Below are 22834 nucleotides of genomic sequence, written 5' to 3'. Positions count from 1 at the left end.
TATATATATAAAAATGAGAATGTGTGTCTGTCTGTCTGTCTGTGTGAATCCCTAAAACTCGAGAACTACGCAACCAATTTCATTCAAATTTTACAGATGCCTTACTTAGGGTTCCAGTTGTGTTTTTAGTCAAAAAAAAAATTTTAACTTCTTCCAGAGTTCGAGCCCACAGCAACATAATATCTCCTCCACTATTTAAGTATTACGTGTCAAAAGTGAAACGAAAACACTCATGTCAAATACTTTCACTTTAAAAATGAAACTATTCTACTAACTGAAAACAATCACATTTCGATACTGTAATGACAGATACTTTCAGAGAGAGAGAGAGAAAGAGGAGAGAGAGAGAGGAGAAAAGAGAGAGAGAGAGAGAGAGAGAGAGAGAGGAGAGAGGAGAGAGAGAGAGAGAGAGAGAGAGAGAGATGTATATGTATACATATAGATGTATATGTACACGTTATTCCACTAACTGAAAACAATCACATTTCGATACTTTCAGAGAGAGAGAGAGAGAGAGAAAGAGATGTATATGTATACATATACATGTATATGTACACGTATATGCATAGATATATATATATATATATATAGATATAGATCTATATGCATACATGTATATGTATACACATGTGTAGATGTATATATATATATAGATGTACATGTAATATGTACACAAATATACATATATATACATGCATACAGATATCTATAAAATATATACACCCATCACACACAAACACATGCACACAAACACACACATTAGTCATTTGTTTTTCTTATCCAAAACTACGTCAAAAGTACTGAACGGATCTTTATGAAATTTGGAAATTATATTCTATGTATAACGGCCATAACTCCCATGAAAATTCATATATTTTTTGATGTTGATGAAATTTTAACCCGAAACATAAACAGATGAGTATTATTTGTAATTCAACGGTACAACAGTGTAAGACTACCCTTTCAGATATACTTTCATTGTGATTTTCCTGCAATGTGGTGCATAAATTGTCAAGTAAATGAGACACATCTTTTGCCTCCACTGGTTCACTTGCAAAGTGTTGAGTAAAATTATTTCGTTGCAGACCTCCTTTGGGTCCTTTTTATTATCACTACGACACACATAGTCCCCAGTTGGTAACATTGATTTCAAGGCCCTCCTAGATGAGAGGACTGGCATTCCACTTAATGTCTATGTTCCATGCTGGGCATGGATTGGAGAGTTATTAATGTAGAAATATGGTATCGTAGCAAACTAACAGTTGAGGGTTGCCGTAGGTCTAGACGGGCGTTTTTAGATTTCATTATTCTCTTTAACCCGGGCAAAGCTGGGTATTTCTGCTAGTTAACTTATAATTTAATATAACACCTTTAAAGTTAGTAAGCATAATAAAACCCATCATTGCATGCAGCTGCTCTGATATCAACAATCATCCTTTAGAATCTATATGGTTATGGATATTGCATACTAATGTTTAGTTATTACCACTAACAACAACTCTAAAGCTTATGTTAGTATCACTTGATATTCCTTTTAAATTGAGGTTTTATTGACATTCATTCTTTAAAAACCTGGATGGAAGCAAACAAGCTTCTTTAACTTCATTCATTTGGTTGTTAAAGGAAAATTCAGTACTATCATCATCGTCATTTAATGTCCGCTTTCCATGCTAGCATGGGTTGGACGATTTGACTGAGGACTGGTGAAACCAGATGGCTACACCGGGCTCCAATCTGATTTGGCAGAGTTTCTACAGCTAGATGTCCTTCCTAACGCCAACCACTCAGAGAGTGTAGTGGGTGCTTTTACATGCCACCGGCATGAAGGCCAGTCAGGAGGTACTGGCAACGGCCACACTCGAAATGGTGTATTTATGTACCACCTGCACAAGAGCCAGTCCAGGGGCACTGGCAACAATCTCGCTCAAAAGTTCTTTCATATGCTGCGGGCACAAGTGCCAGAAAGGCAACGCTGGGCACAGGTGCCATCACAATTTCGCTTTCGCTTGCCCCAATAAGTCTTCGCAAGCTGAGTTTCATGTCCAATGAAGGAGACGACGTTGGCATGGGTGCTAGTCATCGAATTTAACTTGATTTCGATTTCACTTGCCTCAACAGGTCTTCGCAAGTGGAGTTTAGTGTCCAATGAAGGAAGGTACGCATAAGTGGACTGGCTGAGGCCAGAGCAAGTTAAACACCTCTAACAAAAATTTTTACAGACAATGAATAAATCAATAAATTCATTGTGTATAAATATACTTAATTAAATCAGATTAAGATAGAATCATTTTGATAAAAGCTCAAGTTATATTAGAGCTGATAAGATCCCAGTAAGAATGGAAATTAGATTTTAATCCTCCCATCACTCTTTTCCTGTCTTCCTTTCTACCTTTTTAACTTAAACTTTTTAGTCTCAGCATTTTTTTATATCAAGACCAGAGTTGGTGATCTTGCACTTTATCTGTTCATTCATCTTATCTCTGTATACTATTAAATATCTCTTTGAGAAACCTTCATGTTGTTCCTTTTTAAGTGTTTACTATGCATTCCAAAGGTAATTGAAAATTCTTTCATGTCATACCAATCTTTCTTTCAGAATGCCAAAATTTCTCAACTAAATTGAAAGAAATTAAAGTCTGTCGTGCAAAATTAGTCCCTACCAAATTATTTACCAGTGGCATAGAAGAATTTTGTAGGTAAGTAATAGGATTTTTCAGTCTCATCTGACCAACTCAGTTTGTTGCTAACCAACAACCAAACAATTGGTTTTCTCTAAGTGCATTTAAGTGCTGCTCTAGTATATTTTTTCATTTATATATAATTCACATTCAAATTGATAATATTAATTTCCTACAATTGTTTGCATTGCTCTCTGACAAAAGTCAAGACACATATAATAGACTTTTTGCCAAAATAAATGAATTACTGCAGAATGAGGGACCTGATAGTATAATTATGGATTTTGAAAAAGCACCCATAATGGATTTCTGGAATTTGGCATGCTGCCTGTTTCATTTAGGACAAAATGTGTACAAGCATGTTGTGCAAGAAGGACTAAAATGCAGATATCACGAAGATGACAGTTTTAGTCTCAAAATGCGGTGCCTTTTTGTCATTGCTTTACTGCCGGTTGATGATGTTGTAGATGGATATGAACTAATTGTAGATGATGATGATATTCCAAAGTCAATTGTATCCTATTTTGAAAATAATTATATAGGACTACCTAGAGCAGCGAACCACCAGGGGTCTGCAGACCCCCAGTTGATTCGCAAAGGTAGCACTGGGTGTCCGTGAGCTAAATTTAAAACTTCATATATATATATATATATATATATATATATATATATATACATAAGGACAAGCATATTAAAAGGGGTCCGTGAGAAAACTTATTTAAATAAAAAGTTTGGGAGGCCGCTGTTGGGAACCACTGACCTAGAGAAAGAGGACAGAGGAGGCGACACCTTGAACTTCCATTTCCATTATCTATATGGAATGTTTGGGATTGATGTATGACGTTGATTGCTCATACTACAAATAGTTTAGAAACCTACCACAGCGCGCTGAAAATGACAGTGAATATTAGTCATCCAAATATTTGGAAACTTATTGATGTGATTAAATGTGAGGAAAGGTTTGCCAGTACCAAATTACAGAAGTTTATGCAAGGAGTAGAACCAAGCCAAAAAAAAGTACATGGAAAAATGTGATCCAAGCCAAAAAATTTTTCTAAAAGCAATTACACACAATCTTAAATTTTAAGATAAAATGAATATGTAATACAGCAAACCTTAAAATAAATTTTTTTTTTTTATTCAGATATTCATTCTTCCATTTTTCTATCTTGACGAATTGACTGGGGACAAATTAAACTATGACAAATTTCCGTCAACGAATTGACTGGACACCATCTCTTTCTCTTTCTCCCTCACCGTCAATGAATTGACTGGACACCATCTCTTTCTCTTTCTCCCTCACCGTCAATGAATTGACTGGACACCATCTCTTTCTCTCTTTCTCCCTCACCGTCAACGAATTGACTGGACACCATCTCTTTCTCTTTTTCTCCCTCACCGTCAACGAATTGACTGGACACCATCTCTTTCTCTCTTTCTCCCTCATCTATATGACTGAAACACATTTTCTACTTCCGAGAGATAAGCTTTATTCTGCCCATGTCACCATTATTCCTAGTCAGCTTTCAACTTTCTGTTGTTTCTATAAATAACTGAATTTTTTCAATTTAAACTTTTTACTTTTTATGGTTTTGGTCAGAAGGAAGGGACTGTGCCCATCACCATCTTAGGACCCTTCAATAGAAAGGTCAGGTTGATGTGGCTGATGTTTAACTTGAACTTCTTCAAATCAGCGTCTGTAGAAGGAAATTATTAAAGGTTGACATACTTGGGAGGAAAGATTGGGGAAAGTGATTAGTGTAGGGTCTAAAACAGTGGTTCTCAACTGGGGTCCATATAGCCCCTGAGGGCCCATATAAGATTTTAGGGGGTCCACACAACAAAATAGTAAATTGGGGATCCACAATTGTATTTTATAGGCTCCTAAAAAAATGTTGCTAAGATGTATGTATTAGTATGTATTGCAAGAAACAGCTAGGTTTCTTTCTCTAACATTCTACATAGTTCAACCTACACAAGTAAGTGTGTAACAAACAAAATAGGAATTTTGAAAGAAGTTTCTATATAACTAGTTTTTAAACATTGAATGGCTATGGGAGTCCACCAGAATGAAATAGTAATCAGAGGGGTCCATGGATAAAAAACGGTTGAGAACCCTTGGCCTAAAAGAAAAGGAACTCAGTTTATCTGATTGGCGAGCTTGACATGAGGTGACCATAACTGAGTAAACTCTGAGGTGTTGAGACCATTGTAGAAGAGGAAAAATGAAGAAACTGATCTTCTGTAGGTTAGAACTTGGAGTATTAATGACTGACTCCATGCCAATTAATCAAATAACCTTTCTTTGGATGTTGTTGACTGGAACATTTATATGTATAGCAAGTAACAGCACCATCTCAGATATGGAAGCAGTATTCTACTATGGGTCTTATTTAAGTTTTGTTGAGAATCAAGCTATTGATTAGAACTGAAATATATTTTCTGGACTTCAAGAGGGAAGTGTGTGTGTGTGTAAAGTTTTAATATTTTTAAATCTCTTCAGTTTGATAACTTTACTGCTAGGTTGGTAGTAGAAGTTTACTTAGCTGTTTTGGTTCTGTTGTTAATTGAATAAAGAAATTTGGAAAGGCAGACATTGAAAACCCAAATAAACTTGATCAGTTCTCCATCTGAAACTGAATCTTTAACCACAACATAAACCCTTCACAAGTCTCTTCATAGAACCAAGTCTCTTCACATAACCAAGTCTCTTCACACAACCAAGTCTCTTCACATAACCAAGTCTCTTCACATAACCACAACATAAGCCCTTGAGTAAGTGACTTACTCACATTTGTACTACAGTAGTATATAGGATGCCACCTACAGCACTCACCTCTACTAGTGGAAGTTTTTGGGACTTGTTCTCTCCCTTTCCACAACACTATCAAGATGACCACCAGGAAACTAAAGGATACTTTTGTACACCTTACAACATGCTAACAATCCCATATAAGCACTTCTGGTCCATTACTGGATCTTCCTACCCACCTCTCCTCAATCAAGACAGCTTATTTAGCAGCAATCCCTGCTGATTAAAAAAAAAACTACATTTGCCTTATGATTCATTTCTAACTGTACATTTCATGCATGTCACAAACTTTCTCCCAACTGTTCCTTCTACACACCTCCAGTCTCAAAACCATTGGCACACAATCACAAAAGAAACTTTTAATTGCTCCTACCCAACAATGTAACCAGTTCCTTCTAAATTTTATGTTTGTAATAAATGTTGTTATTTAATTCCAGCGAGTATGATCATTGTACACACATTTACAATTCATGTCCCGAATTGGAAAATCTTCCTCTAGGAAACTTTTTGAGTGTTGCAGCAACTGAAATATGTAAACTAGGTTAGTTTATATTTCTTGTGTTACTTATTTTATATATTAATTAATCAGAAAGCAAAATTGTGATGGCACCTGTGCCCAGCGTCACCTTCCTGGCACTTGTGCCGGTGGCACGTATAAAAACATTCAAGTGAGATCGTTGCCAGTGCCGCTGGACTGGCTCCTGTGCAGGTGGCACGTAAAATACACCATTCTGAGCATGGCCGTTGCCAGTACTGCCTGACTGGCCTTCGTGCCGGTTGCACGTAAAAGCACCCACTACACTCTCGGAGTGGTTGGCGTTAGGAAGGGCATCCAGCTGTAGAAACTCTGCCAAATCAAATTGGAGCCTGGTGTAGCCATCTGGTTCACCAGTCCTCAGTCAAATCGTCCAACCCATGCTAGCATGGAAAGCGGACGTTAAACGATGATGATGATGAATCAGAGGAGGGGATGGCTGTGACCATGACTATTATAGGTCATCACAGATTTGTGACATTGACATGGCTTGATGCTTACAACAAGGAGCTCTGCTCAATACATAAAGAGTTATAAATAAGTGAAAAAGATAAATTAGATTGTGTCACTACTATCTTTGTTGTTTTTTCTTTCTTTTCAGAATGTAAAACGAAAAGTGAACTACTGAATCAGATGAGCAACTGTTGGGGCTTTTTGAAAGCTAATAATGATATTACTAGAAAGACAGCTAAAAGTTGGTAAGTCATCCATTGTCAAGTGTAGGAATGTATTACCATAATTTCATATAATTTACAAAGGAAAATAAACTATTTTGCTTCACTATTTGCCAGTGTAGATTGTCCTTAGTTTTCATGGACTCTAAATTCCTTGCTTTCACTTTCATATTTTGTGGCTTTGTTAAAGTAAGGATTTTACTTGAAACTTTTCTCTATCTACAGGTAAGTGTTTTGACCCTGGGCACATTCTCATACTCACATTAATACCCACAGTACTAGTGACAAGCCATAGGAAATCCTGGGTGGCTGTTTGATTTGTTATAAAATTCATTCATTTGTACTCACTACATGAAGATAAAGTATTAATTGATGTCCTAATGAGATTCATCATCATCATTGTTTTAAAGTCCACTTTCCCATGTTTGCGTAGCTCAGATGGAGTTTATTGAGATGGAATTTCTACAGCTGGGTGCCCTTCCTGTCACTAACCCACGTCTGTTTCTGAGCAATATTTCTCCATGGCCAGATATGTTTTCACAGAATATTGGAAATAAAATTACCCTGCTAGTATGAATGACAATCATTTACAACTATTATGCAATGTCAGGACATGTCTTGACATCACATAACAGTTATACATGACTGTTACTGTCATACAAGAAATGTAATTTTATTTCCAATATTCTGTGAGAACACACCTGACCATGGAGAAATAATATATATATATAGTGGAGGCGCAATGACCCGGGTGTTGTGAGTGTTTATTGAGCGAAAACACCCAAAGCTCCACGAGGCTCCGGCAGGGGATGGTGGTGAACACTGCTGTACTCTTTCACCACAACTTTCTCTCACTCTTACTTCTTGTTTCTGTTGTGCCTGTAATTCAAAGGGTCATCCTTGTCACACTGTGTCATGCTGAATATCCCCGAGAACTACGTTAAGGGTACACGTGTCTGTGGAGTGCTCAGCCACTTGCACATTAATTTCACGAGCAGGCTGTTCTGTTGAGCAGATCAACTGGAACCCTCGACATCGTAAGCGACGGAGTGCCAACAACAACAACATATATATATATATATATATATAGGCTTCTTTCAGTTTCCATTTACCACTCACAAGGCTTTGGTCAGCCTAAGGATGTAGTAGAAGACATTTACCCAAGTTGCCACACTGTGGGACTGAACCCAGAGCTAAGTGGTTTTGATAAGTAACCTTCTTAATAAACCATCTGCACCTAACCATGTCTTTATGATATTTTACATGAATAATTGCTATGATGGTGCCTTGACATAAGGCAAAGAATATAATCCCCTGCTACTTGCTTCAGTTTACCTGGTTGACATCTACAACTACTACTTTTCATCTGTAATAGTAAAAGTAATAGTTAGGTAAAGATTTAGTTTCAGATGAAGAACTGATCACGTTTATTTGGGTTTTCAATGTCTGTCTTTCCAGTAGAGAAGGCTATAAAACACTAGTGACTACAACAGCATGCACAGGAAGAGTACTTTGCTGTATATTGAGACTTGTATATCTTGGTTTGAACAGGCTTTGAAATCCTGACTTTATAAGCTGTAATTGAACATCTTCAGAATGATTTATACTTCTTGTTATCAACACCACCACCATCATCATTATAATTGTAAATGTGTTACTGTCATATAATCAGTATCCTTCATTTCCAATCTTCTGTGAAAACATGTCTGGTCATGGGGACATATTGCCTTACCTTGAAACAATAGAAGGGGCATCCAGCTGTAGAAAATTTGCCTTGACAAATTCTGTCTGATTTATGCAGAATGAGTATTTTACAAATATTCATATACTATTTTATTATATTATACAGATATATGTAAAAATACATACCTGTTTATCTCATTGATTTTTGCTATTGAAAATTTCCGTTTTATTCCTACATTTTTATCACTCTCTCCCAGGAAATATAATGAATTTTACCAATGTATTTCATCTAAATCAAGACCAGGCTGTTCTATAACACAAAACCAGGCATTAAGGATTTTTCCTCTTTTTAGCCATGAGAATGCTCTTGAAAACAATAGTGGTAAGCACTGTTTTTTTTTTATAGTTAACTCACAATCTTATATAAACTAAAAGAGCAAGTACAAACAGTCAAGTGCATAAGATGCTGAAGAATTAACACTAAGATCAGAAGTTTCTATCCTGACACTAAATCATGTCATTGTCTCAGTCTACTTAACTGTAATTAGGTACCACATAGCAAGTGACTGTAACATAATGAACTTCACAAATGTTTCCATTAGCTTTTGTAGTACTAAGTTCAACTCTTGTAGGTACAGGATGTAGTTTGGAGAGGAATGGGGGCTCCACCAAGCTAACTCTCTAACTTTCTAATTCAGTACGGCTCTGGCACTCATTGTTGATTTTCAATCTGTTTTTAACCAATCAACCAATTATAGAAATAAAAACAAAGCTGACCGACAGATCTAGGCTTTTAATTTAATACTTTATATCTTCCACAAAGATATCATGGTGTGCTGGAGTTTGTTTCCAACATATTAAGCGTTTAAAAGAACTTTAAAAAAATCTGGAATAGGGAGGCTATATGGGCATGTGGGTATTTTGAACAGGTATACGGGTATTTGAAAATACTTCATGGAGTGATGACCATACCCTGCATAGTTACAAGCTGCCCTTTGACAAGACATAGCACCCATTCAGTCACCCTACCAGGGATACAGCATGGTGGATTGTGAAAAGGTAGCAGAAGAGCTTAACTGAACCAATGGTACTGAATGGAGGAATCCTAGATGACCAGTGGTCAGGATCACCAAGCTTTATCAAGAAAGTAACTGCAGCGCTTCCATAGGGGACCAACCACCTTCATGGTTGTATAATCAGCTAATGAAAGATTCACTCAAGCTCCTGATTCAAATTCATAATAATGGAATTAGATGGTGACAGAGAGTCGTGAGAATCTCTTTCCAAAATTCCTCAAAACCTCTATAAAGCACTCTTTGTTGACCATCCGACCAGAAGGTAGCCAGTGGGTGTAGGTATGTGCATGTTGTCAAAAATGGGTAAATGGGTATCACCATAAGCTTCCTGGTGGATTTGCTTTGCCTGGTCTCTTGTGCTAGTGGAAATCAGATGCTTGGCTCACAAAAGTTATTTCATAAGTTTCTGTGGAATTTTTGATGAGTTCAACACAAAACTTTATTATTGCACAGAAACCTTCCAAATTGTCTTCCTGACTGCTTTCTGCAAATTAGTCAGCTATGAAAAACAGTGTTTAATAAGGTGTGTAGAAAGTGATGTTAAAGCCTTCTCATTCAATCTGGAATAACAGAAGTTGGCAGGTCAGCTTATTAGATGTATAGTAATGATATACTAAAATTACAATAATCAAGGACAGTTGTAACTGCTGCTTCTGAAAGAAAGTCTCAAAACTTCTGGAATGCACCTCGTAAGTCAGTATACATAGATTAGTTTGTTTGGGGGTTTTTTTCCAGCAGTTTATATAAACGTGTATAAATGTACAGATCCATTTAACCCTTTAGCATTTAGATTACTCTGTCAAATGTAATGCTTTGTTTTGACTTAATCATGCATTATCTCCATAGCTTTGGGATTTTAATAATGTGATTGTTTATTTTAAGAATGACATTGTAAGATAGGTGTGAGGGGCTGGATGTGGCTAATTTGAACATGAAACAAGTAGGATATTTGGACTGGATGTGACTGATTTAAATGCTAAAGGATTGGTAGAATGTTGTGTCGTGAGGGATATTTTCTCAATCACACACTTCTTCAAATCATTGCTATTCTATTTGAAAAATGGAGGAACACATTGAATGCACTGTTTGCGAAAAGATGCAACGGTCACAGTTAGAATAGAATGCAGCTCGAACAGTAGATGTTTCACTGAGATTGCAAAGGCCAAACTATGCAGAACCTTGATAACCACTGAGGTTTGAAGAGAGATTAGTATTAATATAAAGAGATTGATATCAACGTGAAGAGAGAATCATTAGTAAGCCGGGCAAAATGCTTAGTGGCATCTCATCCGTCTTAATATCAATTCCACCAAGGTCAACTTTGCCTTTTGTCCTTTCAGGGTCAATAAAATAAGTACCAGTTGAGCACTGGGGGGTGGGGGTCAATCAAATCAACCTATCCCTCTCCTGGAAAGCAATATGAAGACAGAACTTCTGTACTATCATATATTTCTTAAAATACATAAATGTATATAAATGAGCAGATTCAGAGCATCATGCTGCTAATCTATGAAGCTCCTCTTATGGACTCGGCTATCAGTTGACATAGTAATTGATTACAAAGAAGTGTAATGTAGGGTGTCCATGTAACTGAAAATCCAGAAGATCCAATCAATGAAATTATTTCATGAGTAATATATAAAAACCGCCTCTCATACCTCCTGACTTTACGGTCTCATAAATGTATATATTTACATTGTAGACTCACATGTATTTATATACTCTTTTACTTGTTTCAGTCATTTGACTGCGGCCATGCTGGAGCACTGCCTTTTTAGTCGAGCAAAATGACCCCAGGACTTATTCTTTGGAAGCCTAGTACTTATTCTATTGGTCTATTTTGTTGAACTGCTAAGTTACGGGGACGTGAACACACCAGCATCGGTTGTCAAGCGATGCTGGGGGGACAAACACAGACACATATATATAGGTGCAGGAGTGGCTGTGTGGTAAGTAGCTTGCTTACCAACCACATAGTTCTGGGTTCAGTCCCACTGCGTGGCACCTTGGGCAAGTGTCTTCTACTATAGCCTCAGGCCGACCAAAGCATTGTGAGTGGATTTGGTAGACGGAAACTGAAAGAAGCCTGTCGTATATAAGTATATATATATATATATATATATATGTATGACCAGATTTGTGGGTGGTGTAAGGTCCCCTCCCAACCCAGAGTAACGTGGTGGTGGAACAAGGAGGTAGACAGGGCTATTAGACAAAAGAAACAAGCTTGGAAGGACTGGAAGAACGGTGGTAGCAGGGAATTGTACCAATGTGCCAGAAGGGAGGCTAGGCGACAGGTTTATTTAGCCAGAGGGGAAGCAGATAAGGAAAGATTTGCCAATGTTCTGCGCCGTGAGGACCAAAGACTCGAGGTATTTCGGGTTGCAAGACAGTGTAGGAGAGAGAATAGTGATGTTGTAGGAGAGAAATGTGTTCGCATGGATGATGGTACGCTTGCATTAAATGAGGATGCAAAGAAAGAGGTCTGGAGATGCCACTACGATAGATTGCTTAATAAAGAGAATGAATGGGAGAAAGAGAGCCTGCCTTATGTCGACCCAATAGAGGGACCAGCTATCCGAGTTGATAGTACCAGGGTAGATAAAGCAATTAAGAGTATGAAGACCGGGAAAGCCCCCGGCCCATCAGGAATCACTGCAGAGATGCTCAAAATATCTGGCAGTGTTGGCTATAGCCTAGTCACCCATATTACGAACCAGGTGATACACGAAGGAGTCATACCCTATGACTGGTGTAGCAGCATCATAGTCAACTGCTACAAAGGTAAAGGGGACGCTTTAGATACAAATAATTACAGAGGCATCAAGCTGTTAGATCAGGTTATGAAAGTTACAGAGAGGGTCATAGCCCAACTAATTAGGGAGCGAATCAATTTAGATGAGATGCAGTTTGGGTTCGTGCCAGGTAAAAGCACTACTGATGCCTTATTTCTAGTGAGACAGTTGCAAGAGAAATACCTAGCCAAGGATAAACCTCTGTACCTGGCTTTCGTTGACATGGAGAAAGCCTTTGACAGGGTCCCCCGACCCCTTATCTGGTGGTCAATGAGGAAACTTGGGATAGAAGAATGGCTAGTGAGAGCTGTGCGAGCCATGTACAGAGATGCGGCCAGTAAGGTGAGGGTTGGAAATGAGTACAGCAATGAATTCCGGGTAGAGGTAGGGGTCCACCAAGGTTCCGTCCTCAGCCCCCTATTATTTACCATAGTCCTCCAGGCAATCACAGAGGAGTTCAAGACAGGTTGCCCCTGGGAGCTCCTCTATGCTGATGACCTTGCCCTAATTGCGGAGTCACTATCAGAACTAGAGGAGAAGTTTCAGGTGTGGAAGCAAGGTCTAGAATTGAAGGGCCTTAGAGTCAACCTAGCTAAAACCAAAATCCTAATAAGTAGGAAGGTAGATAAAACACAAACCCCTTCAGGTAGATGGCCCTGCTCAGTATGTAGAAAAGGAGTAGGTAGTAACTCTATAAGATGTACCCGGTGCAAGCTATGGACACATAAGAGGTGCAGCAACATCAAAGGCAGGTTAACTAGCAAGTTAGTTTTTGTTTGTGGCAGATGTTCAGGTGCAATAAAGACTGCAAACAAACAGGAAACAACTTCTATCTCATTACAGGGTGAAAAACTAGAGGTAGTCGATAGCTTCCGCTATCTGGGCGACCAAGTTAGTAGTGGGGGTGGGTGCGCTGAAAGTGTAGCTGCTAGAATAAGAATAGCCTGGGCAAAGTTTAGAGAGCTCTTACCCCTGCTGGCGACAAAGGGACTCTCACTCAGAGTAAAAGGCAGACTGTATGACGCATGCGTACGAACAACCATGCTACATGGCAGTGAAACATGGGCTGTAACTGCTGAGGACATACGTAAGCTCGCAAGGAATGAAGCCAGTATGCTCCGTTGGATGTGTAATGTCAATGTGAATACCCGTCAGAGTGTAAGTATCTTGAGAGAAAAGCTGAACATTAGAAGCATCAGTTGTGGCGTGCAAGAGAGACGATTGCGCTGGTATGGACATGTGGTGAGAATGGAGGAGGATAGCTGCGTGAAAAAGTGCCACACCCTAACAGTTGAGGGAACCCGTGGAAGAGGTAGGCCCAGGAAGACCTGGGCTGAGGTGGTGAGGCAAGACCTTCGTACATTGGGCCTCACCGAGGCGATGACTACGGACCGAGACCTTTGGAAATGGGCTGTGCGTGAGAAGACCCGGCAAGCCAAGTAAGATCGTTGCCAGTGCCCCTGGACTGGTTCTTGTGCGGGTGGCACATGAGATGCACCATTTTGAGCGTGGCCGTTGCCAGTACCGCCTGACTGGCTCCTGTAGGATTTTCGAGCGAGATCGTTGCCAGTGCCCCTGGACTGGCTTGTGCGGGTGGCACATAAAAGACACCATTTCGAGCGTGGCCGTTTTCGTGCGGGTGACACGTAAAAGCACCCACTACACTCTCTGAGTGGTTGGCGTTAGGAAGGGCATCCAGCTGTAGAAACTCTGCCAAATCAGACTGGAGCCTGGTGTTGCCATCCGGTTTCACCAGTCCTCAGTCAAATCGTCCAACCCATGCTAGCATGGAAAGCGGACGTTAAACGATGATGATGATGATGATGATGTGTGTGTATATGTTTGTGTCTGTGTTTGTCCTCCCCAACATCGCTTGACAACCGATGCTGGTGTGTTTACGTCCCCGTAACTTAGCGGTTCGGCAAAAGAGACCGATAGAATAAGTACTAGGCTTACAAAGAATAAGTCCTGGGGTCGATTTGCTCGACTAAAGGTGGTGCTCCAGCATGGTCACAGTCAAGTGACTGAAACAAGTAAAAGAATATATACATATATACGACAGGCTTCTTTCAGTTTCCGTCTACCAAATCCACTCACAAGGCTTTGGTCGGCCCGAGGCTATAGTAGAAGACACTTGCCCAAGGTGCCATGCAGTAGGAATGAACCCAGAACCATGTGGTTGGTAAGCAAGCTACTTTATTTCATTTCAATTTGCCATAAAGGCAGTACACAGAGAGTAGCTACGGGCTGGACAAAAACATTAATGAGATGAAATGGATGATAAATATGATGGTATAACGAGAGAAGGCAAAAGCCGCCCGCCGAACTTTGCTTCTCTATAACACTGTTCTTTATAAAATTAAATTTTCACATTGAGATTATGAACCTCGTACATAAAAAGTCATAAATTAAGGCATTTGCCTCTTAGGATTTTTCATTACACAATATGAGGCACTCGTCCTCTTAGGTTTTTTCGCCCGATATAGCCTTCGCTTCTCTCAAGCAAAACGATGGGTCTGGGTCGGGCCACTTTTCAATACTGAATTCGCCGAGGGGGAAGGAATTCACCAACGCACTTATGTGCCTACTCGACATGACCTCCGCAGACACCTGCGGAGGCCAGTCCGGATCCTTAGTACAGGTGTGGACTCCCTCTCTCTGACGCTTCCTTTTATTCACAAATTTCTGCAAGCTATTTACCACACAGCCACTCCTGTGTCTATTGTACTTACATATGTTTATAATTGCTTTTCATCATATATGTATTACATATTATTCTAACCAGGTAATATACCATCTGCTAACGACTGTGTTACTAAGTGGAATATATTACAAGATTTGAAAGAATGGACAAATGAAATATGCAAGTAAGTTTGAAAATCTAAATATTCACATTTTTTTACTCTCTTTCTTACCAGTGATTCTCAACAAGAGTTCATATAAGATTTTGTGGGGTCCATGCCAGCAAAATAGTAAATTGGGGATCTACTTACAGTAGTATTTAAAAGGCCCATGAAAAAAAAATGTTATTTAGATGTATTTGTTGCAAGAAACTGCTAGCGCAGGAGTGGTTGTGTGGTAAGTATAGGTGCAGGAGTTGCTTACCAACCACATGGTTCCGGGTTCAGTCCTACTGCGTGGCACCTTGAGCAAGTGTCTTCTACTATAGCCTCAGTCCGACCAAAGCCTTGTGAGTGGATTTGGTAGATGGAAACTGAAAGAAGCCCGTCGTATATATATATATATATATATATATATATATATATGTGTGTGTGTGTGTGTGTGTGTCTGTGTTTGTCCCCCAACATCGCTTGACAACTGATGCTGGTGTGTTTACGTCCCTGTAACTTAACGGTTCAGCAAAAGAGACTGATAGAATAAGTACTAGGCTTACAAAGAATAAGTCCTAGGGTCGATTTGCTCGACTAAAGGCGGTGCTCCAGCATGGCCGCAGTCAAATGACTGAAACAAGTAAAAGAATATGTGTAAATAAATTAGGTTGCTTCTAGTTTATTCCCATTTAATTGAACATTAATCATCATCATCATTATTTAGCATCTGTTTTCTATGCTGGCACGAGCTGGACAGTTTGACCGGAGCTGTTAAGGCCAGAGGCTGCACCAGGTTACATTGTTCTGTTCTGGCATGTTTTCTGTGGCTGGCTGCCCTTCCTAACACCAGCTACTCCACAGAGTGTACTGAGTGCTTTAATGTGACCCCAGTACGAGTGCATTTTATGAGGCACCAATGCCAGTATCAGTTCTGCTGTGGCTGATGGGTCTTCTTCAGTACAGCAACGTGCCACATATCTTGATCATCTCCTTCATAAAGCTTAGTGCCTTGAGATCAGCCTTCAATACTTCGTCCCATGTCTTCCTGGGTCTCTCTCTTCCATAAGTTTCATCCACTGACCGGCACTTCTGTATGCAACTGTCTACTTCCATATGCATCACATGACCAAGCCAGTGCAGTCTTCTCTCTTGCACACTGCATCTAATTCTTATGCCCAACACATATCTTAATTAACTCAAACTCTATCTCAGGATATTGAGTACATCATTACATGAACACACATTTATATAAGAATGTGAATGTAAGAATGTATATTTTGCAAAATTTAATTTAATGTATGTATGGCTGTGTGGTTAAGAATTCTGCTTTGCAAACAAGAAGTTTTGGATTCAATTCCACAGTGTGGAACTTTAGACTTCTATTACCCCAGGTTGAAAAACGCGAGTAAAACGAACAAAAAGTGTTTAAATCAGCATACACTTTAGCGTTTCGATTCACTGCCAGAAGAAACGAATTATCTCCCTTAGACTGGAAAAAAAAGAGACGTCACTTTCCATTATTATTATTCAAACTTAAAAAAAACGTAAATAATTTCAAAACTTCTCTCCTAGCAAAAAGAGACTGAATGCTAGCGTATATAACTGAACTGGTGACACATTTAATCATTGACATTAACATGATAACAATTACTCTCTCTCTCTCGAAACAATAATTCAATTAACGTTATTATGACGATCAGTTGGTGATGGTTGAAAAGTATTAATAAAGTACTCGAAGTCTGCTTTGCCTTTCTTTTACCCAGAGTCAATAAAATATAGGACCAGTCAGGTACAGGGATCGATTTAATCAACTAAGTCCTTCCCCTAAATTTCTGGCCTTGTTCCTATATTGGAAACAACTAAAGGCAGTGGAGCATCAGATAAACATGTCTTGCAGTAGTTTTTCTGGGGTGTTTTTTATTCTGAGTTCAAATCCTATGGATGTCAACTTTGCCTCTCATATTTTGGAGGTTAATAAAATACAATATCGGTCACGTTCAGAGCTGTTGGTGTCAATTAAACGTCTCCTACCAAAATTGATAGTCTTGCGTCTAAATTTGAAACAATACACCGAGGTTGACTTAGCCTTTCATCCTTTTGGAGTCATTAAAGCAAGAGTCAGTTCATTACTAGAATGGATAACATCAATTTACACACTCTGAAATAGCAAACCTTGTGTCAAAATTTGAAGTAATTATCATTTCATGACTATATCAGAGCTTTCCAGTTTTTACATAGTTCAATGTATTCTTTGTGTTATTTCTAAAATCATTGAAAGAACAGAGTGAATCTGATAATAGGCAAACAAACAAATTTATTTATGGCTAGAACAGTTCCACAATCATAAAAAAATAAAGGATATTCTAAATTGTCTTCAATTCACTTTTTGCACCTCTGGTTATGCCAAATTGAACATGGAATCAATTACGAAATTTCCATTCACACACTGTGGACACTAAGCTCATTGAAAGATTTTCTGTTCGCATTGGTGAAATATCTGCCAGTCTTTCCTTCCACAATGATATGCAAATAGAAACATCATTGGATGACTTAGTTATACCTACACAATGAAACTAATAAGAGGTAAAGTATCTTCTGCTGACCTTAGATATATGTATATTCAGTTTCTTAAGATATATATTATCAAGATATATATAATCATGATTCTGGGTTCAGTCCCAGATCAACCAAAGCCTTGTGAGTGAATTTGGTAGACAGAAAGTGAAAGAAGCCCATCATATATATATATATATATATACACACACACACACACACACACACACACACACACATATATATATATATATATATATATATATACACATACATATATATATATATATACATATATATATATATAGTTTTAGGGAAAAAAACAAGTTTCATGAACTCATCGATGAAAATCCACTATCACATGATATTTATCACTATCTTATGATATTTACTTTGTTTTATATTATACTCATTTATTGTGCTTTTAATTGTTAATTTTTCTATATGTGATAGTGGATTTTCATCGATGAGTTCATGAAACTTAGTTCTTTTCCCTAAAACTATATATTTATATATTTTTATTTGTAAAGCTCAATTTAATTTTAATTTTTTATAAATTGATTTTAATTGAGTTTTTACCTGTAATTTTGGATTTTGTCCCTAATATCATTATATATATATATATATATATATATATATATATATATATATAGATAAATAGATAGATAGATAGATAGATGTGTGTGTTTGTGTTTCTTTGTTTTGATAGTTGTAAAATGGTTGTTACTGTCATATAAGTAGTGTCCATTCGTTTCTAATATTCTGCAAGAACATGTCTAGCCATGGAGAAATATTACCTCGCTTGGAAATGGTGAGGGTTAGCAGCAGGAAGAGCATCCATCCATAGAAAAATCTGCCTCGATAAACTTCATCCAACCTATACAAGCATTAAAAAAATGACATTAAAATGCTGATAATGTCGATGTCTTTTCTGTTAACTGAAGTTATACTTTTATTCCAGACAAGTCCAGGAGTCCAAAGATTGCATTCTAAAAAATTTAAAGGATAAGAAGAAAATAATGAACACAATAAATTGTAAATGTTATCCTGTAAATGACAACTTCCCTAAGTTTGATGTTTTGGACCCTGATCACAAAATAAAAGGTCAGTGGTTTGATATTATCAAATATATCATTTTTCTTACATTTCGTTTTGTTAGTGTTTGTCACTCACTCTCTCCCTCCCTTCCTTTCTCTCTTCTCTCTCTCTCTCTCTCTCTCTCTCTCTCTCTCTCTCACACACACACACTGGTTGTAAGTCATTATGGCATTGTATTATCTCTGGATTCATATACATAAACAACACAGATAATACAGAAATAATTATAGTATGTAATACATAGATATTATGGAGATAACACAAATGATATGGAATTTGTATATGTAATATGTAAGTAGTACATAGATATTATGCAAATTGTACATAAATAATAATTAAATAATGCATTAGCTGTGTAAATATTACGGAAGTAACACATATTGTTTGTAAATAATATATAACTGTTATGAAAATACTGCATAAATAATTTGAAAATACAATGGCTTGCATATTCATTCTTTATATGTTCTGCCAAATTCAGAAATGAATATGCAAATCAGTGTTGTGTTTTGTCATTGGAGAATAACTTCTCCTTTCAAACAAATTTGCGTTCATAACACACTCATTTCATTAACATAATGGAACTTTGGGACACCTGATATTTCGACATTATTTTGTCTCATCAGTCAAGAGAACCCCAGACTAATCATCATCATCATCATCATCATCGTTTAACGTCCGCTTTCCATGCTAGCATGGGTTGGACGATTTGACTGAGGACTGGTGAAACCGGATGGCAACACCAGGCTCCAATCTAATTTGGCAGAGTTTCTACAGCTGGATGCCCTTCCTAACGCCAACCACTGAGAGTGTAGTGGGTGCTTTTACGTGTCACCCGCACGAAAACGGCCACGCTCGAAATGGTGTCTTTTATGTGCCACCCGCACAAGCCAGTCCAGGGGCACTGGCAACGATCTCGCTCGAAAATCCTACGGGAGCCAGTCAGGCGGTACTAAATAATGATATATTTGCTGATGTCTGCCTACCAATAATAAATCATCACAGAAATATGTAATTTATGAATCATATGTCATTTCTATTTGCACAGTTAATGGTTGATTTTATATTGCAGGCTTTACACCCAAATTTGAAATCAATATATTACAGACCCTTTTTTTTTCTCTCCTTGCTGTAAAATATTTATAATCTTATGTTTAATCCTCTATTGCAGGGGTTGCCAAACTTTTTCAACCATCGACTCACTTTAGCCCCTTCTCTTTCTGCATCAACCCCCTTTAGCCACTTCTCCTTCTGCATCGACCACCCTTCTCATTCAAAATATCTTAATGCCCTGCTCTGCCATACCATATCTTAAGCGCATACCAAGTACTGATGCTATCAATTAAAATGTTAGCCAAATTATACATGTATATTAAGAAATTCTATTGAAGATGACTCGCTTTTTACATTTAAAACTACGTGTACGAGTATACAGTATTAAACTTTCAATTTTTATGAAATTGCTTCCACAGTTAGAAAAATGCATCATATTGCTGGAATATCTTTTATTAAAATTGACAACATCAATGTGACGATATGGGCATGGCACTGACTAACTATTTCAAGCAGTTCATCTGGGTGAGCTGGTCTTTCACACACCGATCCCCATTCGACCCCCTGTAATTCCTCGACGATCCCTAGGGGATCCCTCGGACCCCTTTTGGTGACCCTGCTCTATTGTACTCTATAGTATGGTACTCTACATTTATCTACAGTGTCATATTTTACTGTAAACTGTCTATTGGGTGGTTCTACATTTATCCATAATATGGTTTGCTATAATATATCTTTAGTAATCTATCTATAGTGTGGTCAAAAAAAAAAAGGCTCAAAAGTCTTTCCCAAGACATAGGCTCATAAGCCTGGTTTCCTGGATTCTGTGGTGTATATATTCCCCCACCCACTGGACGAGATGTCTTTTCATTACAGTGTTACTCATTTTTGCCAGTTGAGTGAACTGGAACAACATGAAATGAAGTGTTTTGCTCAAGAACACAATGCATCGCTCAGGCCAGGAATTGAAGCCACAATCTTACAATCCTGAGTGCAACTCCCTAAACACCAAGCCACATGCCTCCACCATAATTCAGTACTCTACACTTATATATAGTGCAGTACTTTACTGTGCTCTATCTATAGTGCTGTACACAACAGCAAACTATTTATGGTATAATGATGTCTGGTACTCTACACATTACCCCAGCTTACCTTTAGTAGGGTCCATTCAGTTGCAAGCAGTTGGGTTAAGTTTCTGGTTTGAGGATATTTTTCATTGCCTCCCCACTTCATTAGTCTCAGAGGCCTTGTAAAGGGTCATTGGCCCTGCGTTCACTCATTGATGAAAAGATTAAAATAAAAAAACAATAGCAATATTTCATTAAACATGACATGGGAGAACAAATAACAGTTCAAAATATGATTTTGTCTTTTAGATCATCATCGCCATCATCATTTAATGTCTGTTTTCCATACTGGCATGGATTGGACAGCTTGAAACCATCTGGAGAGCTGTGGGCTTTTGTTGAGCTCCGGTGGCTGCTTTGACATGGTCTCTATGGCTTGGTGCCCTTCCTAACACCAACTACTTTACTGTGTGTACTGAGTGCACTTTTTCATGCCACTGGCACTAGTGAGGTTGCTAAGTAGCTTGCAAGATAAAAAGAAAACAAAAACAAAACCAGGATTAAAGCCTCTCACCTTCATTGAGTTGGGGAGTAGTTGAGAAGGGGAGATGACTTTATGTCATGTTGAGAGGCTTCAGCATAACAGAGAGAGAGACAAGCACAGATGTCTTGCTATAAAGGAGATACATGGCTGCCCAGCATTTTATAAGGGTGGGTGGAAGTAGCTGAAAAGAACACTCTCTGAGTGGTTGGCGTTAGGAAGGGCATCCAGCTGTAGAAACTCTACCAAATCAGATTGGAGCCTGGTGTTGCCATCCGGTTTCACCAGTCCTCAGTCAAATCGTCCAGCCCATGCTAGCATGGAAAGCGGACGTTAAACGATAATGATGATGAGATGTCAAAGGGATTTTTTTTATTTATTTATACTTTTTTACTTTTTTTCTTACAGTCATATCATCATCAAGTCCTGCAGTATTTGATGGGAAAATGGTCAGCCGGCTCTACTCTGTTACATTGCTATTGGTTACCAGATTCACAATACAACTGTGAATAAGTCTCCTTTAGAATCTTGGTGCTTTAGAGGGAGTGTCTGCGTATGTGTACGTATGTGCATGAGGAGATAAATTCATAAGTTTGTGTTTTGAGTTACAGTTCCATCTAAGTATTATATAGTTGTGTGTTTGTGTTTTTGAATATGTGAATATTGTTGTTGTTTAGTTTAAAGTAAGTCTTACTCTAGCAAACCCATGACCAAAGGTATTCCAGCTGTAATCAGCCCATCTTTAATTTTTAAGACATAGTGTATTGTGAACTACATTATCAAATATATGTTGTTTTTTTCTATCTAAGATAATAGGATCTGGTGTGAGAAAAATTTGGCTGATATTTCCAGCAAGTCAAATGACCATGAGGAGGCTTGCTTATTGATTCATGCATGGATGTTTATGTATCAAGGTGTTTATAAAAGTGTGTTTGAGAGAGAGAGAGAGAGAGAGAGAGAGAGAGAGAGAGAGAGTGTGTGTGTGTGTGTGTGTGTGTGTGTGTGGTGAGTGAGAGAGAGAGAGAGTGTGTGTGTGTGTGTGAGAGAGAGAGAAATCAATATATAATGAAAATAAATAAAACGTATCAAACTTTGCTTGTAGTTTTCATCATTATCATTTTAATTCTTTTTTATTCTTCTACTTGTTTCAGTCATTTGACTGCAGCCATGCTGGAGCACTGCCTTAAAGGGTTTTATTCTTTGTAAGCCTAGTACTTATTCTGTCAGTCTCTTTTGCAGAGCTGTTAAGTTCCGGGGACATAAACACACCAGCACCAGTTGTCAAGCGATAGCAGAGGGGACACACACACACACACATATATATATATATATATATATATATATACAACAAGCTTCTTTCAGTTTCCACCAGCCAAATCCACTCACAAGGCTTTGGGTCAACCCAAGGTTATAGCAGGAGACACTTGCCCAAGGT

At 38.2% G+C, this 22834-nt stretch overlaps 1 protein-coding gene across 1 annotated transcript in view; it reads left to right on the top strand.

Annotated features, from left to right (window-relative positions):
* The window catches only part of LOC106870553 (uncharacterized), a 23821-nt gene extending 1328 nt beyond the window's left edge, over positions 1-22493 (top strand). Inside the window, exons 2-8 of the mRNA XM_089357237.1 lie at positions 2597-2696; positions 5928-6031; positions 6627-6723; positions 8640-8764; positions 15039-15120; positions 18599-18741; positions 21808-22493. Of these exons, the coding sequence (XP_089213363.1) occupies positions 6659-6723; positions 8640-8764; positions 15039-15120; positions 18599-18741; positions 21808-21908 (516 nt within the window). The 5' untranslated portion in view covers positions 2597-2696; positions 5928-6031; positions 6627-6658 and the 3' untranslated portion in view covers positions 21909-22493. The remainder of the gene's footprint in view (positions 1-2596; positions 2697-5927; positions 6032-6626; positions 6724-8639; positions 8765-15038; positions 15121-18598; positions 18742-21807) is intronic.
* Positions 22494-22834: the final 341 nt, after the last annotated feature.

This window comes from Octopus bimaculoides, chromosome 9, assembly GCF_046866305.1.
Source record: "Octopus bimaculoides isolate indiv1 chromosome 9, ASM4686630v1, whole genome shotgun sequence".
Classification (NCBI taxonomy): domain Eukaryota; kingdom Metazoa; phylum Mollusca; class Cephalopoda; order Octopoda; family Octopodidae; genus Octopus; species Octopus bimaculoides.
Note: the sequence above shows the minus strand (reverse complement) of the source record. Positions and strands in the feature narration are given on the sequence as shown.